At 47.4% G+C, this 19,648-nt stretch overlaps 1 protein-coding gene across 2 annotated transcripts; it reads right to left on the bottom strand.

The window, feature by feature from the left end:
- Nucleotides 1-7,556: 7,556 nt before the first annotated feature.
- On the bottom strand, nt 7,557-18,523 carry hic2 (hypermethylated in cancer 2; the record flags this gene model as incomplete). 2 transcript variants are annotated; one of them, XM_079222806.1, is made up of 2 exons in its annotated part: nt 18,433-18,523; nt 7,557-9,368 (listed from the first exon to the last, which is right to left on the bottom strand). In XM_079222806.1, exon 2 carries the CDS (start codon nt 9,270-9,272, stop codon nt 7,557-7,559), a length of 1,716 nt encoding a protein of 571 aa, XP_079078932.1. In that variant the 5' UTR covers nt 9,273-9,368; nt 18,433-18,523. The 2 variants fall into 2 exon arrangements, with proteins under 2 accessions (XP_079078932.1, XP_079078933.1); XM_079222807.1 differs by lacking the exon at nt 18,433-18,523 and adding an exon at nt 14,694-14,766.
- Between the last annotated feature and the right edge of the window lie 1,125 nt (nt 18,524-19,648).

The raw sequence follows: 19,648 nt of genomic DNA, 5'->3' as shown, positions 1-19,648 counted from the left end.
GTCCTGGGCATCAAAAGACAGTTTGGTGGGGGGAGGGGCGGGAGAGCCGCAGGCGGACTGGAAAAGGCCCCGTGTTGAACTGGGCCTGTCCCAACCACAGGAGGTGGAGACGGTAGCAGAGACAGGTGAAGCCCAAGGTGTTCAGCTTGCATTCGATTTGTACAATTGCTATTGCATCTTAAAAAAGGAACAGTTTGACATTTTTTTTCACCTCATGCGGAGCTTTAGCGAAGAAGATTGCTACCTTCAAACATGAAGCTATATCCAGGAGAATGTTAGCCTAGCTTAGCATGACGACTGACCGCAGGGTGACGGGCAAGAGTTACTTTATCAATCTTTGAAAGATTCAGAGGGAGTTCATTAAAAAGGCCCTAAAATGCTTGTTAGCAAACATCTCCTCCATCAATACACTGACGATATGTGACAGCTGATGTAACGCTTCAATACTTTCATGCATCTTTTCTTTTGGGCCCTGTGTTTGGCATATTTCAAGATTTTAAAGACTAGTAAATACAGTCAAACCCAACTACAGCGCAATTTGTGTCAGAGAAAAACGAAAGCTCTAATCAGGAAAACGGGTCAGGGATGAAAAAGGTGAGAAGGATATTACCCCTCTAGGGGGGTCCGGGGGCATGCTCCCCCGTACGAAAAATGTAAATATTCCATATTTTAAAGCATCAATCTGATGCATTTTGAGATGCTTTGTTTGCCAACCGGGGGAGAGCTGGAGAAACTTAACTTCAGCCAAATTATTATGGCCTCCTTATTAAGTATTATGCAAGCCATTTCATGCCAGCCTGTCACTGGGTCGAACATTTACAGACAATTAACATTAACATTTTTAGACTCTAATTATTGCTGTTTTCAAAGCAGCGTAAGACAGAAGTCACTGAATTGTTGGCAAACAGGGAAATTGCACAATGTGGCGAAAGGAAGCGACTGAAAACGACACAGAAAAAGTGGTGACCACAAGTAGACCCTTTGTCAACTACTACTAAAGGCCTGTTGCCGGTAAACAACACTACAAAGCTAAAATGTTGTAAGTTTAACTGATAATTAATTATTTGTCCCTTCACTGTACCTTAATTCATGAGTCCCAATGCTTTTATCAATGGTCTAAGAAGGCAGTGACATACACATGCACTCCACACTATAACTGTCACTTTGACATATAATGCAAATAAATTAACCCCAAGGCAAACGGCACAATGAGGCCAGACAAATGTGCCGCAGACGTTACCGACTGGATGTCGGACAGAATCACTCTCACAACTCTGGCACAGAAAAGTCAAAACACACTCTTGGTTTTCAATCAAGCTTTTAATGAAAAGATCATAAAATAACAGTTTATTTTTCCTCACTGCTGTACATTAAGACTGCAAGGTTGTGAGTGCTGAGGTCAGCTGTATTACACCTTTTATGACACTTTGAGTTTGAGCGAGCCCCATCGCTATGCGCGGCGGCGGCGGCGGCGGCAGCAGCTCTGACCTGAATACGAGCTCTCTGAGGAGTGGAGATAAAGAGAGAAGCCCAGCCTGGGTGCTGCCAAAAGCCACACAAAAAGAAGAAGGGGTCACAGAATCTCACCTTAAATACTGGTGCGCACATGTTAGGTTGTGGTTGGAGTCTAGACGGTGGCATCTGCGTGCGCATTGGGTGGAGGTGTATGCGTGTGCATACCAGTGCACCTGGGTGTGTTTTACAAGGGGGAGGGGCTTCTCGGCCTTTCAATTATTCATCGGCAAAGACCCTAACATGTCCATTCCAGATCCTCTCCGCCTACGGACACTGATACATTATTGAGAGGACGTTCCTGAAGAAAACAAGACCAGAGGAAGCTTGATACACCCGCTTCATGGGCAGCTCCACTAATCAACTCTTCGAGTACGATATAATTATATTTGTTGCATCTATTCTTAGCAGCTATTCTCGTCTTTCCATGAATGTAGTGCACGTCAAAGTGACACTGTGCCTTTGTGAATTCAAAAACAGATGGAAATGAAGGGTTACGCATGAAAATATGCCGCTACATGCTCCATATTTCGAGATTTTGGTTACGGATGGACGGTAAAAAAAAAAAAAAAAAAAAAAAGAAATAAGATGTAATGGCAAGATAGCACATTTCTGTAAACACTGAAAGTTTTGAGGTAATTTGGTGTTTTTTTTTCCCCAGTCACTACTGCGAAGCGTCGCAGGAGGTACAGTAAACACTGGGGGGGGAACGTAAAAAGCGACGGAGATTACAGGAGGGTCAAAGGGCCCAGCAGGGGGTCAGGTGTACCGGAGATAAAGCGAGGAGACTATAAAGCTTAGAAATGCTTCAACGGCAACCGGAGGCCATTTTAAAAAAAACTGGCTTTTGGTTGTAGTCTGCCGAGGTAAGAAGGAGCATCTCCATAACAACCAGACGGACCGGCCCCTCTGATGTACAAACGGCCCCAAAGAAAAAGGGGAAGGAAACGGCGAGGACCACACGAGGCGTGACAACAATAACACCGAGAAATGAGACGGAGACGCCGACGCCTCGGGGGCCAAAGTGCGGCCCCCTCGGGCTGCGTATTCCTGCTTTGTATATTCAACTTTTAAAGCTTTCGTAACACTGCATAATGATATGATACTTCAACAAACACACGGCAACAATGATGAGGTAAGAGGAGAGAGACAGAGTGAACCGTCGGTTAAATGAGAACTGATATGAGAGCGCCTCGGAGGTCTTCCCAAAGGCTTTGACAAAACATACAAAGTGCACTTAGTAAAGCTATCTCGCCCAACGTTTCTAAAGTCCTCCGATGTAGAACGAACAAGACGCTGAACAACAAATACGTCACGCGAAAGGAGATGGGAGAGGCGGCAAGTGGTTTTAAGACGAGAAATGGAACAATGGTCACGAGAACGGAGCGAAGTGTCGATTGCGTGTTTTTTCTGCTGCGTGAATGTGTTTTTGTGGGTGTGAGGGGGTGGAGGAGGGGGGGGGGATGGCAGCGGAGTGGCAACACCCAGGGAGAGCGAGGTTGAAAAGATACAGTAGCCTCCGTTCTGCACAGGCAGGTCTCAGCGTCCTGCCTGCGTCCACAGACACGCGCACACAAGGGGTTAAAGTTCAACTCCCCTGATGTGCAGTCGTTCAGTGAAAACGCAAGAACACACGGGCACAAAAAAAAAATACAAAAAACACCCATAGTGAATCACATGAAATAAAAATAACAAAAAAAAGACCCTACAGACTGTCAGGTGTAACTGAGAGAAGATATTAAACGCCATAGACCATTTTTCTTTTCAGTTGGAACAAAAAAATACTTTCAACTTTTACAGATTGTGGTTAATGGCTATGTTTTGTGTCTTATTTTTGATTCTCAGCTTGAAAACCTCAAAACAACAACAAAAAGAAAGGGGTCCTGCCTCCACCTCAGTCTCACACATTGAGCTAATTCTTTGCAGAGGTGAGGGCAGGACCGGAAATAAATACATTCATCACTGACAAATAGACATTTGATTAAAAAAAAACAAAAAAAAACAGAACACTGTCAATAAGTGTTTGCACCAACTTTGTATGAGGCTCGGCCCGCCAGAGGTTTGTGCTGCTTTTACCTGCTGAACACAGGCAGCTAAGAAAAGTGTTCCAAAAACATTGTAAAAGCAGAAAAAACGACCATAACATTCACAGTTAAGACTACCAGATAAGCCCGTTTGCATGCAGTGAACAAACCAGAGCTACATTCTCCGGGTAGGTTTTTTCAAGAACCGCCAGCATAATAAGAGATGTACCATGTTACAAAAAAAAACAACAACCATTCAAGCGTCGCTCGTCCCAGCGCCTACACAGTACGGGACCCCGAGCAGCGGAGGTAGAGCTCAAGTGCATTCGGGTAAACAGAGAGATGCAAAATTGAGCTAAAGACCCCGACTAACAATGCCTTTTGATTAATACGTCAAGGCCCCCAACTCCACGGCCCCATCTGAAGACAGGCCAGAGGGCAGGGGGGACCGGGGCGACGGGTCACCCAAAGCCAGCTGGCAGAGGAGGAGGAGGGGTGGTGGGTTTGGGGGTTTTAGGGTCTCCCCCCCCTCCAAAAACCACTACCCCGCCCCTTAACTGAATATGCAGCAGTCCCCCCCCACCCCGTCGTGTTTGACGCTATACTTTCTGTTTTGGCAGCAACATCTGAAGAAAAGCGTCATTATTATTTTTTTTTATAAAATAACAACAACACACACACAAAAAAAAAAAAAAAAAAAAAATTGAAATCACCTCTCTGACTGGCCGAGCCTCGACTGAGGTCTGTAAAACTGTAAAAGTTTATGTAAACAATGAGATAAATACATGTTTCATTTTAGAGCCACACATGGTTCCATAATCATTCAAATGTGCTTTGGTTTAAAAAATAGTTTGTGGATTTGGGTATGAGCTTTTTTTTTCTTCTTCTTAGTTCTTTGTACAACTTTGCAACTATATTTCGGAACACACCGTGTCACCAACTAAAATGTAGACTTGTTTCGAGCTGCCTGGCCTTTGTCAAGGCTCTTTGTGTTAGTTGAAAAAGTACCCCCCTGCTTGTCTTAAATATGAAACTAGTGTTTTTGCTTTTCCCATGATTAAAATACAGAGAAATCGATACAATACTATGTCTTACAAATGTAGCTGAGAGTCTGCATCCGCAGATGCCGAACAATCCCTGAAGTAGTTTGAATAGTAGTAGTACTAGTAGTAGTAGTAATAGTAGTAGTATGGTCACAGTTTGGAGTTCGTATTTTTTTTGTTTTGTTGTTTTTTTTTCTCGTTTTCTTCGTTATGTCAAACAAGCAAGCATTCAAATGCGGCTGCAAAGTCTTTTTGCAGAGATGGCTAGAGATCTTGATGTACAAAAACACCTTTTGCACTACAGACATTACGCTGTACTGCAGTAAGTGCTGACAAGTACAATAACGTTTGAAGGCAATGCATTGCGGACTCTCTCTTAAGCCAGGAGAGGTCACAAGCAACAGTGGATCAGGCGATAAATAACATGTTTCTGGGGGAGGGGGGGTGAAAATAATTAGTAGATGTACCATGCAATCACTAAAACGGCAACTGCTCCTAACAGCGAGACACCGACATCCAACATAACCAAGTAACAACTGTGGGAGTCCAGGACGCAGGTACCTTAAAACGGTAGTGATGTTTGTGTAACTGTAGCTGCAGCCCTGTGAGAACTAACATTTCACAGGCCATAACATGACAAAGGAGGATAACAAAAAGGAAAAGAAAATATATCAAGATGACGATTAAACCAACATAATAGAGGAATGCCTATACCAAAAACTTGTAGTGGAGGTTCATGTCCCACAGCGTAACTGTTAAAGAGACGATACACTGGACAGACAACAGTTCCCAGCTTGCGGTCGCTTACGATGAGGTAAAGCTTTCGAGGTTAAAAATAATTTAAAGATCATTCTGTGATATCGTGGAGTACAATCAGGAAACAAAAAGGACGCCACAGGAGACCGATGTCCAACCGTCCAGTGCATCTCTGCTTCTCCCTTCTTATTACAAGTTTTCACACGTCTGGCTCAAAAGAACCCCCCCCCCCCCAAAAAAAAAAACTAACAAGCAACTTGAACTTCACATTTAAATTCTGATTATAATTCCTATCTTTTTTTTTTTTTTTAAATCGTTTTTTTTTTTGGTCTGAAACAGAACACATACAATGTCATCAAGTCCTGTTTTTTTTTTTTTTTTTAAGTCAGGGAATATAAAGTGATAAGGACTCTGGATAAAAACCAAAAGAAACCAAAAAAATAACAAAAAACATGTTCAGGGAACATGTCTTTCTTTCTTCTTTTTTTTAACGTTACCATTTCCGTTAGGGGGGTAAAGTTTAAATCATACCAGCCCACCAATCAGCACAAGCTTTCCTTGCAAACCACGAGAGCCTTTCTCAGTCTCAGAGTCATTGGCCGAAGCTCCGACAAAAGAGTGGATCTCTTTGTCTGGAATATAAATTCATAATTTGTTTTATACAGCAAAAAAAGAAATCAAAAGTGAAATAATTTAGTATGCTATATATCTTAAGTACATCTTTTTTTTTGTTTAAACTTTGGTTATGAACTTGTCTAGCAATGTTAGTTAGCACTGTTCTCCTCAACATTCATAAGATCTTTGGAACAATATACATCTACGCTAACGCACCGCTATCTGCTCCAGGCGGGAAGCTACAGTACACTTTGAGGCGGGGCCGCACTGAGCAGGGCGCCCTGAAAAAAAAAGAAGCTATATTTGACAAGTAAAAACAACAGCTAAAGAAAAGAAGAAAAAAAACTATATTAATGTGTAAAATCTATGAGCATTAAAAACCTGTGTTGAGAGATGGGCAGGTTAAAGCATTAGGTGAAAAGTTACCATAATCTACACACTTTTTACAATTAATTACATAGGAACTTTCAACTAATCAACATAGAAGTTTGTAAGAGTAATCAGAGGTAGCGAGGTCACAAGCCTATATAAATAGACTTTTCTTTTTTCTGAAGGGAGGAAAGCTATACAGACGAAAAAATAAACGTACCCACTGAACATAGTCGTCAGTCTGAAACGCCGTCTCCTTACCCCCCTTAAACAACCCACCCAACCCACCCCCCGTCACAAGAAAAATCCCAAGACTTTCCAGTTTAAACATTCACTGAAACATTACAAGTTCTTTAAGTCAATCAAGTACCTCGAAGGGGTTTGTCTTTCCAAAACAGGATTCACTCCTGGGAGCACTAGCAGGCAAAACAGACAACAATGAAAATCCACCCTGTATCGCTGCGAGCAGCCACAGAGAGAGACTTTGAGTATTTGTGGTCTGTAAAACTAAAACTTAATCCAATGTCATCCCACCATTTTCTTTCAGGACTTTCAGTTAAAGCATGGAGATGGTCCCAACCCCAGTTACCCCTCCTCTCACACACAGATCCCCATCACCAACATAACAAAGGATATAAAGCTGTCAGGGTTCAAAATTTTCTCTTTTTTTGCTGAATTATTGCCAGTATTGTTTGCACGGGTTTTTGGTCAAGATAGCACTGGAGTACAGAGGGGACTCTTGAGTTGATCAGTTTGAGGAGCAACCTGAACACGCTCAAAAAAGGGTAGAAGAGAGAAAGGCGGCTGAGGGGCATGAGTTGAGCTTGACTTTACATCGGTAGCCACATTCACAGTCGACAGACTTTGCAAAGCAGACCAGAAGTCGTGCCACACCACCATGGCTTTGTGACTTTGGCGAGAGACGGGAGTAAACGTGTCCCCTCGAGAACTCCTGAGAGGTGAGCAGACGCCGCTTGATATAAAATGACGTGATCCTTGCAAATCGACAAGTTCCCACCGTCACCAAGAAGCCCACCGCGGCTAACGGCTACATCATCCACTGAGCCGGGGCGTCGTAAACTGGAATTCATATGAAGGGAATTGTGAGTGTCTGCGTGTGAATGTGTGCATGTGCGTTTCTTTGCTGTTGAGATGGAGAAAAAAAAAAAAAAAAAAAAATAAGGTAGAGGTTTTTTCTTTCTTTCTATATCCCAGAGTTCTTTGGCTTGATGCGTTTCTAAGAGGGTGAGGTGTGCATCCTCAGGTGACTGATGAGGTTACGTTGCTGGGTGAACTTCCCCCCGCATAGCTGGCATTCGTACGGCTTCTCCCCAGAGTGGACGCGCATGTGCTCCGTCAGACGGTACTGCCGCGTGAAGCGCATGCCGCACTCCTCGCACGCAAACGGCTTGAGGCCGAGGTGGCTGCGCATGTGGCGTGTCATGGTGCCCCTCTGGGTGAACATTTTGCCGCAGATGTTGCAGGGAAACGGCCGGGTCAGCCAATGGCTCTTTTCGTGTTGCCTCAGCGTGGCCGGGTCTTTGTAGCTCTTACTGCAGACTGTGCACTTGAACGGACGCGCCTCGGAGCCGAAGCTGGATGGACCCACGGCGGCCGAGAGGTCCTCCGCCTCCTCCTCGTCCTCCTCTTTCACGAAGGTCCCGCCCTCCTCTTTGATGTAGAGCTCGTCCTCGTTGTGCGTCTCCACGTGGGCGTTGAGCTGCTCGGAACTGGGGAAGCCCTTGCCGCAGGGGATGCACACGTAGAGGTTGTCTCCGAACGCCGGTTCGAAGCCTTCCTGCCGGTAGACGTAGTTGGCGCTGTGGTGTCCGCCTCCCGTTCCCCCTCGACCCCCTGCGCTCTCGCCGTCGCTTTGCCCGCTCTCGTCGGTGTGGTCCTGGCCGTTTTCTCCCCCGTCTTCCTCGTCTTTACACTGAAAGGCCGGGCCATCTTTCGGACCCACAACCACCCCGTTGACCAGGGGCTTTTCGTGATCTTCGGACTTCAACCCTGACGCCTCTTTCTTCGGCCATTCGTTCTTACGAGCGCCCTGCCGGGATTTCTTCTGGGGCGGGGGGCCGTCGGGCTGGTTTTGGTTTTCCTCTGAGGCTTTAGAGGAGGAGTTGAGATCCGTGGTTTCGGAGCCACAGGTGTCTACACCTGGTAGGGTGGTAGAGGAGTCATCCAGTGAGGCACTGTTGGTTGTGGATACTGAGGCAGATTGAGGGGACTCTTGGGAGTTGCTGTTGGGGCTGAGGGCGTCGGTGGCTGTGCCCGCGGAGGGAGGACTCTTCTTGGACAGATCCAGTCCGAGGTCTGGCTCCCCAGCACTTCCTCCACTGCTGAGGTTACCGTTACTGCTGCCGTTCCCCCCATTGCCGTTCCTCCCAGAGCTGCCAACAAACATTTCGTCGTCCGAGAGCTTGTCCCGAAGGCCTTCGTCTGGCTGCGGATGGTCGGCGTCGGAAGGGGTCGGGGGATAGTGGTTTTTGGGGCCAGCTGGGGTAGAAGTGGAAAGGCGCTGGTTGTTGAGGCGTAAGCGGCTAAGGGGACCTGGAGTGGAGGGTTTACCTGGCAGGGGTTTCCCACCATTGCGCTTGAGCTTTTTTCTGCACAGAGCTGCGAGGTCGTGGAGCTGGAGGTAGCTGGCTGCGGTTAAGAGGGCACTGAAGTTCTGCTCGCTGCTCTGGTCCGACGAGGACAGGAGCTTCCCAGTGTAGATGAAGTCCAGAACTTGTCTGAATACAGAGGGGTTAACCATCTCTGTGTCGAGGTTAATGAGGTTATCGTGGAGGACCAACGATTTGAAGTAGATGCTACTCGCAGCCAGGATGTTCTTGTGGGCACGGAAGAGTGCATTCTCCACCACGATGATAACGTCACACAGGAACCCCTTGGCTCTCTGCTGGTTGAGTTGCAGCAGCAGTTGTTTGGCATGATTTGGCAGTTCCATTTCCACCTTCTTTCCTTCTTTCTTTCCTTCTCTCTCTCTCTTTCTCTATCTCTCTCTCTCTCTCTCTCTTTCTTCCTACACGAGCACCACCTGAAGCTGGAAGAGAGAAATGAAAAAGGAGGTTAGCTTTACATTTTAGACGTACAGATTTAAACTGAGTTTATACTCCTTTAGAAACAGGTGCTCTTAAAAATCATTCACTTGAGTAAATCTTTTTTCAGCCAAATTGTTTACAGGACATTCAACCTTAGTTTCTTTATAACGCGTGTATTACTTTACAGAGCTTGTACAAAGACAATAAAGTAGGTCATGAAGATAAGATATGAGTTTACAGATAATTACAATCCCTCCTCAGCATTGTGGTGGTTGGTTCTTGGCTTTTTGCCGGTTACACCTAGTCTATGGGCATATTTAAGGGTAACACTCAGTCATTTTGTTTTTATATCCCCTCTGGCGTGGAGTATAAACGTCTCAGTTCATTCTTCGAGCCTGCGAACCAAGCGTGACTTTTAAAAAAGCTTCAGAGCGATGATAAATGATGAGTGGTTCAATGCAGCGCGAATCAAAGTAAAAGACGTAACAGATCCGACCAAGTTGACCAAGCAATGTGTCGTACCAGGTGTACTAGAGCGTTTCTGCCCCATCTTGGTTTAATTTCTAGTTTCAGTCGGAATGAAATGGAATACAGGTTGACAGTTGCAGCGCTCGCATGTCTGACACGTCAAACAATTATGTTGCCACTCCCACGGCGAGCGCATCAAGCTAAGGTTTTCGCTCCCACAGGACATTTGAAAACTGCCAGCACAGCGTGCCACATAACCACAGCTGAGAAACTGGAACCCTCGCCTTCCTCTCAACTTCCTTTTTAAACAAATTGCAAACCCACATGGATCAAGTTCTGATACACATCGCCACAGTTCTGGCACAAAAGCCAAATGGGCGGAGAAAAGGAAAAGGGTGAATTAACTACTTTTCCAAAAAGGTGCCTCCACCCTGTTTTTTCAGTGGGGTTGCCCTCTTTGGAAAGCCGGCTCACTCTAACCTTCATTAGGTCATGGTAATGTCAGCCCTGCCCCATTGTCTGGGGGTGGGGGTCGGTGCCACAGCGGGGCCGGGGGGAGGGATTAGGTGACACCTGAGCAGGTAAGACTACACAGGAGCTCGGGCAGAGAAGGGTGGGTGGGGGAGAGGGTGCGGCTCAAAGACAAGGACAGCAACACCTGATCCTCCAGAGAGGCCCTCATTTATAGAATTAGGGTTATTCAGTGTTAGACCACATAGGGATGACCTACTACAGACCACAGTGCTGTAAACAGGAAACACTATTCATTGCGAAGAAATGCACTGCACTAGATTCAAAGAGCCAATACGCCGCTCAGGTGTGACGCAACAGTAGTAGTGTGCTTTAGTCGGAGCAGTAGGGTGTGTCCTTGACTCGTGTTTAACATGGTTCAAGCCCTGGGCATGCTGGGAAAATGGACACACATCTTTAATGCCCCTGCACGGGTATACCGTATTACTGGAGATTACACAGTAATGCAGAGAAATGCTGCACTCGAGCTATAAATACACGTGAAAATGCACCGTTTAGACACAGCGGCCAATCTAGAGATTTGCTGAAAATCATGTTCCATATTGCTCAGCAGGAGAAAAGGGAGCGGTTCCTCCACTCTAGAGGCATAGAAGTGGCAAGCCTGAGGGCGAAGACACTCGACCTAGCTCAGGTTCTCAACCCCCCACCCACCCTTCTGGAATAAGCATTCACCTGAAGGTTCAAATTCACAAAAATGTATCAGGCCCAATTCGGAAAATCACAATCCAGCCCCGCCGCACTTCTTGTCATCCGTTCCTTTAACCGTTTCACTTTGAATTACGTTAGCGAGCTTGTTTTAGCTTTGCTTCCGCAAAGATTTAGAAAATCCCCAGCACAACAATAAAGCCTTAAAATACAGTATATACTAACCGGGGCCCTACAATCACTACACAAGACCCTGACGTTGGATAAACTGCCGACGATGAAGGTGACCAGACGGGTAGGGAGTTTGCCGGTGAGGACAACACACTGTCGCCAAAAAAATAATACATTGCATCTCGCTGAAACAACCAGGTAAGATGTGTATTCTGGAGATCCGGCTCTGTTGGAACAGTCGGGCTGGCTGATACAATCAGCCGGAGTGATAATGACTCTCAGGTCCAGGCCTGGTCTTGCCTTCTCTGCTTTGACACTTCTACTCATGGTCTTCCTCTTCTTCTTCCACCACCTCTTCTTCAACATCATCATCCCCTCCCCCATCTTTCCTCTGCTCCTCTCCTCTCCGCTCTCTCCCACCCTCACCAGCCTCTCACCGGGCATGCAGTCACATCCCGTCTCCCCCTCACAATGTGAATCACAACCAGCTACTCCGGAATACGTAACCCAGATCTGCAGTTAATGGCAGAGTGTGCTACAGGGGTGCGCGTGGCACTCAATCCCTGCAGGCGGTAACGGAGAGGAGGGTTGCGAGACAAAGAAGGGCCTCTGCTATGATGCCAGCCAGGAAGCCATATATCAGTCAAGACTCTCCTTTAACATACACACACACCTCTGCAGGCTTTATGAGGGGATTCAAGAAGCTTTTCCAGCAGGCCGACATAAAAAAAAAAAAAAAGAAAAAAAAAGGGGGCTTGGCTCCGAGTGGAGAAGCCAGGTCAGGAGGAAAAAAAATAAAATACAGAGCGCTCCCCCACCCCCTCCTCCTCCTCCTCCTCCTCCTCCTCTTCTCATCCCTCTCTCCTCCCCCCATCACCCGCACAGCTACCCTCTCTCCCCCTGGCCCCTCCAGTGCTCTGCTGTGCCGGCTAGATTCCAGGGAGCTGCTAATGGATTACGGCTGATCTATATGCAGCTAGGGTGGGACACGTGTAGGCCCAGCTCCGCTTCCAACGGTGCTGCCCAGGAAAGCAGGCTTAATACCACAGGATACGGACAGGCCCCGTCATGGCAGCTCTCCATCTGGGAGTGCATGAGCGGGCGCTCGGTGCCGTTTGTAGGAGGCATGAGCAACACGGTACCCAGGCTGCTGCTCATAATCAACCAGGGGTGGTGTCGCTATTAAGAGAGGTGACACGACTAGAACGGCGTCTCCAGTATGCATAGTGACTTTGTTCATGTGCGGCATATTTATGGAGCATTTTCTGCAGGGTTGAACTTGTTTTTAGGGTCTCTGCAAAAGGGTGGCATGGAGGTCGAGAGATGCCAACATAGCCGCAAGAAACATTACTCGCTCTGAGCAAATATTGCACCACATACCAAACCGAAGACGGCTGCGGGGCTCGGAGAGCACAGCGGGGGTAGACGCTGCCCTATCCAGCACGAGTGCGGGATCAGCTTACCTTGGCTGCAGTATTAACCTTTTCAAAAACAGACCGCAGCGTAATGATAGAGGGCCGAGGGAAACTTCATTAAAAAAAAAGGAAAGACAACATAGCCTCCCCCAGACTGCTTCGCCTCAACCTTGGCTCGTGCCAGGTGCCTGCTGATGAGGAGATTAGCGGACAGCGGCGTGTACACCGACTTCACGGCCAAATACGCAGGTGGATCCACCACGAGAGACGGAAAACTGGAGCGTCACAACGTTCCCCCCGGCGGTGAATTAAACTGGTTACACCAGCGGTGGACGATCTGGTTCTACACCATTTGCCCCTGTATCCTCCGCCTCCCCCCTTCCCCCGAGGAGTTTATGGATTAAACAGTAAGTTAGTAAACTTTTCAGTCCCAGCTCATGCAGCGACTGGGAGAGCAGTGGGCTGTGGCACTAATCTCCTGAGCGGAGGGCTAGTGAGCCAGGAGAGAGGGCAGAGGTGAGGTGAAGTCCTGTGGCGCAATAACAAAAACCCACCTTACTACTGCGAAAGGTCACCTACTAAAAAACAACCAATAGAAAACAAGTGGGGGCTGCGAAACACACGTTTTACCTTCATTGAAACGATACAGAGCGGTGACTTTGTCAAAGAAAAAGTGCTTTTGCGGAAGACAGTGGGCGTGCAGGTGAAGACTGTTCGAAGGCAGACAGAGGAAGGGAGCCACTGTACACGAGCGAAAGACCTCACAGAGACAGTACACACACACACACACACACGTCCAGGGAGTGTATGCTGGTGGGCAGAGGCAGTGGGGGAGGGGTTAGGGGGATGGTACAAAGCCAGTTTGAAATACAAACACCGAGCAACCACCTCTGAGCCCTTTTCTTTTTCCCCCCCAACATGGCTGCAGCTGATGCATGGGTACGGTCGGCCTCTCTGATGCTGCGGTTATCGGGGGTTTGGGAGAGGACGGCTCACGGCACAGCGAGGAGATTAAAGCGAACAGCCAGTTACTGTATGCACCTTTACACCTGCGTAGCATCCGCGGCGTCACAGGAAACGCCACGAGGGATTTGGTCACAGTTTTGGGGTTTTGAGCAACGTTTCAGAAACTTTGGTGTAAAGTTTAGACGCACGCTAAAAAATTTAAGAGACACATACAGGGTCAAGGCAGGAAATTGGATGATGGTTATCTATGCAGCGCTGTAACCTGGTGACTGTAAAACCTGCAGTGTAATTCTTGTAATGATATGTTATTTATAGTGTACTAGTGAATCATTTGGTTTGGGCAGGCTGTGCTGTACATATGTTTATTAATCTATTAAACTAGCTCACTTATTTCAGTTTTAATCAGAGTTTGGATTGGGGCACTAGAGTCGTGATGTTTCCTTTTCCTCTCGCTACACTGCTGTCACAGCAATACATTCCCCGTCTGAAGTCAGAAGCCCTTTAGACACCTTGATATCTGTGTACATGGCAAAGAAATCCAGTGTAATATTGTTCTTTTTTTTTGCATTGAAATTCAAAACTAGCCACAGGGGTCTTGGATTTCATTTTCCAAAAACTGGATAGTGATGCATCTAGGAGAGCAGGATATTCAGGATTATGTTCCAACCAGAGACGACAGAGTGTGAAATAAGGTGAAAATCAGCTGGGATCTCTCCTCTTGGAATAAAAAAGCATGCCTATGCATGTTCTCCATTGTAAACGGTTGAATAGCTCCAATGTGGAGCAGCTACTGGAATTCTGGACACTGATCCAATTCTGGTAATATCCTCTCTTCAGAAAGGGGTAGGACTTCCTGCTGCACAACATCTCAGAGGCCAAATGATTTTCCCTGCAGGATAGTTGGATACAAATGCTCGTGAACAGGTGAGTGACCCCAGTGCTGCACGGCTGAAGGAGGGGGGAAGTGCACACATTTACAGTGTCCCTACCGCAGCCCTTCCAATTAAGACTAATTTTCTGTCGGGCAGTTCAGCCGCGTTGCAGACAAATAAGTCCTGTGCAGTGGAATGAAAGGAGCCCCGGACATTTCCTCACAGGAGGGAGGGCCAAAGGTTGCTGCGTAGTACGTACCCCATGTGTGTCAGAGCTGTGCGGCAAAGGGAATTAGAGGGGAGACTCGTTCTGTCGCCGACACACAAACGCGTGTCCAACGGAGGCGTCGACAACCGGCGGGAAAAGATGCAGGAAATTTCCATCCAAAACGACCAAAGCAGCCGCGCGAGTCCCGACCCGTTTTCCTGCATCACAATGAGTTTCTCTGCTCTGTGGTGTTCATGCCATCCACAAGTAGCACTAGATCAAGCGGTAGTAACAGGTATGCCCTGTCATGTGTGCAGAAATAACTTGCATGACCCCGCCCATCGCATTAATTGTGCAGCAGTCCCCTGCCCTGTTATATTTAAGACCTGAGGCAAACTACCATTTAACCAAGCCAGCCAGACTTTATTTTATCGACACCAGAGCATTTAATGTCACGATTAGGAGTACAGTAAATTACACAAACAGGCCGCTATTAATAATGGCTGCAGGTGTCAGCGGGCAGGGGTCAGCAGTCATGTGCATCAAGCTGAAAATACATTGAGGCCATACCATTTATTCTCCGTGGGATTTTTTTGGTGATTGTTAAAACGTCTGCAAAAAGAATTTTTTCACTTTGACATTGTGGGTTTTTTGTGTGGAGAAAAAAAAAAAAGAATGATCTTGAAAAGGCAATTAAGTGCGTGGAGGTTAGTCAGAACTGTAACCATCAAGAACCAGCAAGCAACTGGATAGAAAAAAGAAGAAAAATGGATGTTTTAAGTTTTAGCTTCTTTTGCAGCATTTTTTGGATAATAAAATGAATGAATGAATAACTTGACCGCGTTTTGCCACACAGATGACATACATGCCATTTATTTAAACGACGACCCGAATGCGTATCCTTTGTTGACAAAAGGAAGATACAAGATTATATGCGAGATGTGTCCAGGGATCTAATCAATAGAAATGTCTAACTCAACCGAGGCATGCTTTCTATCTCTCTGGGTGTACATGTGGCCTCCATGCTGCGCTGTGCGCTGTATGCTGTGGCTCTGCTGCTGCATCCAAAGTGCCTTCCACCCCCCGGAGTAATCAAAGAAAGACACCAACAAACACCGAGACTTTCGCCAGCAACACCGACGAGCAGCACCATCCCACCGTGTGCCCTCGCTCCCCCCCAAAAAAAGTGAAGCAATCAAACACTTCACTGGCGAGTGAGCGAGCATATGATTGGATTGATGAAGTGACCTCTGTCTTGAGAGTGAACTTTATTGATGAGATAACCCCCGCCCCACACACACACACACCTAGTAAAAAAAGCAGTAGACCCACATGACCTGAAGCCTAACACTTTGGCTAAGGATAGAGGGCATGTTGGGTAAGGAGGGATCCTGTATGGTCCAAGGTTTTACAGAGCTGCCACCCCTCCTCCTCCTCCAGCCTTTAAACACAGCATAACCTTCTGGCTATCAGCGCTGCATTCCTCAGACCGTTTTTCTTCTTCTTCTCAGAAGAACAACAACAGCCCTGCCCGGAGGCGCTTTTGGCCGACCGCACGAACCGAGCTGAACCTCCAAAAACACGCAGCGCGGGACAGGACGGGACAGGACAGGCGGATCCGTATGCGACTCGTCAGCCAAGCGCAATCTATAAGTCCTCGCCCAACATGTCAGCAGAAACGTATAGCCTAAGTAGCCTAACCGCATTGTGCTGCCACACACACACACACACACACAAACACAAACACGCCAAGGTAATCCACGATCGCCACACGCACACACCAGAGGGGGGAAAGGGATGGGGAGGGCGAGGCCAGAGCCAACGATCATGAGGCAACAAACGCACACAGGCCTCAAATTACCCTCCAGGCCTGGTCTTTGTAGTCCATGAAACTAGTCACACTGATCAGTTGACTTCCCTTGGTCTTTTTTTGTGGCCTATAGTCAACTTGTTTGACACCTCTCACTCGATGCGCCTGCTTATAACACACATTGGGCAACAGCTCCCACATGCAGGCGGTTGGGGTGACGACATATACCGCGTCAGGGAGCGCAACTTTCTGCTCAATGGTTCCTTCTCCTTTCCGTCCGGAATGGCAGATTGCGAATTATTGAATCATTTGTGATCCAGCGGACCGCTCTCCTTTGAAGATGCAACTCAGTGTTCGGTGGGAGAAAGAGAGAGTCCCTCAAACTCAGCACCTCGCTCACTGCGGCTACAGATGCAGCATCGTCGTCGTTATCGAAACACTCTTAAGGAGCCGAGCCGGGAGCCACGCTCCAACCTTTACGAGCTTCATCCGATTAGACGATCCACAGGCATGAAGTGGATAAAAAACAGCAGCACTGCAACCCACGAGCGGGACAGCAGGTCGAGGACATAGGTGGGGTTTGCCCTAAAGTTGTGACAAAACTCCCCCCTCTGCCCCAGGTCAAGAAATGTCTGCGCAGTTAAAATAAAAACGGTGAAACTAGGAAAGGAGGACAAACAAAGAGGACAACAACAGGCTGCGATAGTGGCCCCCGGGGAGGAGGGCCTCCCGCTTCAACAACACCTTTTACCCGAGCATGAAGACCGACACGCTCAACTCCGACAACCTCAGCAAAGCCAAAGAAACCGTTTACAGAACTAACCATTCGGTTGCTGCATTACTGACATTCCTGTGCCTTATTATCTCCCTGCCCCTTGGTACCTGAACAACACTAATCACCTGGGGAGCGGAGCAGCCTCCACACCTGAACATGGAGTTTACTGGCTACCAACTCATGTGTTGGAGTCAGAAATATACTGACGCTTTGGTTGTTGTTGTTGTTGTTGTTGTTGTTGTTGGAGACACCCGGAAATCAATAGCACGCCACATTGTTTCCATAGGGCAGTTTTGGGTCACAATGTAACGTTACACCCACACAAAGATGGTCGATAGCCCACCTTTGCAAACCCCCTGCACCGATAGGCCTGCTACAAGTAGCCAAACCTGCATTGTACTGTGTGTGTGTGTGTGTGGTAATTAGCCGAACCTTAAACCGAGGTGGCTTAGCCTACATATAAACAATGCAGGTTGCATCACACGTATCGGCTGTAACGCCTCTGCGATCATCAGGTAAATAGCGCTAATGTATACAAACACTGCGCGTAAAATGCGCAGTCGTGATCTCTATTTGTATTTGGCACACATTCAAATTCAAGTTACTGTTTGGAAAAAAAGGAAAGAAAACCCCCCCATCAGTGTTGTGATTACACGAGATCGTCGGGCTCGGTCGCCTTATTGTTTTTTTGGGGGGTGGGGGGTAAGCAGAAAACGACATTATGAGTGCGGAAACGTTTGCGCGACGAGTCCGGGGTTTGGTGCTGTTTTTTGTGTGGATCCTTTTTCTGTCGCCCGCTGCGCTTTGCCAGCCGGGTGAACGTGTGGTAGCACACACACACACTCGGTCCCACCGGAGAGAGAGAGGGGGGGGGGGGGGGGGCATCTCTTATTATTCGCTCACGACGCCGAGGAAATAAAGAACGCCACAACGTTTGCCAACCCGGCCGTTTTTTTGCGGTTTCAGGCTGCTCGAAACCGCAAAAAACGGCCGGGTTGGCAAACGCTGTGGCGTTTTTTTTTTTCGTTGGCACGCCGTGGAAGAAAAAAAAAAAACACACACACACACCGTAGCGCCGGAGAGAGAGAGAGAGAGAGAGAGAGAGAAATAACCGCTTGCGATCCTTGCAGCAAAAACGAGAATAAGCCTCGCGCGTTTACAATTCCACCTTTGAAAACAAAAGAGATTACATGTCTTTTAAATACCTTATTACATCGGTAGGATCGTCCTCAAGCGTTCTCTGCCATCCTCTTGCTCATCTCACAGCCTTCGGGACGCCATGTTGCAAAGCTTATGACGTTAGGCTTCCTCACCCCTGACCCACATTTGAATAGAAACCAGCCCAGAGTGCAGCAGGGGGAGAGAGGAGGAGAAGAAGAAAAAAAAAAACAGCCCACTGTGGGAGGGTTTGGCCACTTTCTCAGCCACAGGACCCCCTGGCAACTTTACCTGCAAGATGGCAGAGCGAGAGGCGGGGTGGGGGGAGAGAGAGGGAGGGGTGTGTGTGAGGTTTGGGCCTCCCCTCTTCATTATGCTGCTTACTATGCAGCTCCACGCTGCAAAACATGTCCGACTCCACACGACAGTTAATGTATAGGATTTAAAAAAACTAAAAGTACTTTTTGTTTTTACTGAGAGGGTTTAAGCGAAACCCGCAGGTTTGGAGTGGAGTTTCACCAAAATACATTTATTTAAAAAATAAATAAAAAAAACACTAGTGAGTTGAAACAAAGTGGCAACTTTAATCATATGATTGAGGAAAATTCTAAAAAATAGCATAATTTCGCAGGATTTTGCAGTTTCAAAACGCGGATGCAGATTATGTCCATTTTTATTTATTCGTAACCTTTTTTTTTGTTTGCAGTGTACATCAAAGTTTCTCTGCGCTCCACTGGTATGCTGTTTATATATGCAATTTATTTTCAAGCGCGTATTTAGTGGGATCACCACAGAAGACTTCCAAGAAGCCTTTTATTTTTTTTATTTTTTTTATGAAACCTGGATTTTGAAACAATAATCGCAATTTGAAACTTCAAAAGGTTTTGAGTCATCAGAGCCAAACCGCAGACCTCAGTGATTGATGACTGAATGATTCACACGTATCAGCAGAGAGAGAGAGAGAGAGAGAGAGAGAGAGAGAGAGAGAGAGAGAGAGAGAGAGAGAGAGAGAAATGGTTCTGGTTCAAAAATTGGGCACCAGATGTGCGGAAGTGTGACGATCCGCTGGCTCCTCCTCTCACCCCCAGAGGACCCCCGCCGGGCCAATGGACATGGTGGTGGTGGGGGGCACCAAACCCCCCTGTTTGCCCACTCCCCCCCGCCCCCGCGCCGTTTACTGGACCCTCCATTGTCGCCTCGATGACGCCACCTGGCTGCTGCGGCTAACGACGCGCGCTCTCGCCCAGCCCACGTCGCGCACAC

The sequence above is a fragment of the Taurulus bubalis genome (assembly GCF_910589615.1).
Source record: "Taurulus bubalis genome assembly, chromosome: 8".
NCBI classification, from domain to species: Eukaryota; Metazoa; Chordata; class Actinopteri; order Perciformes; family Cottidae; genus Taurulus; species Taurulus bubalis.
The sequence above is the reverse complement of the archived record's forward strand: the minus strand, read 5'-3'. Positions and strand labels throughout refer to the sequence as shown.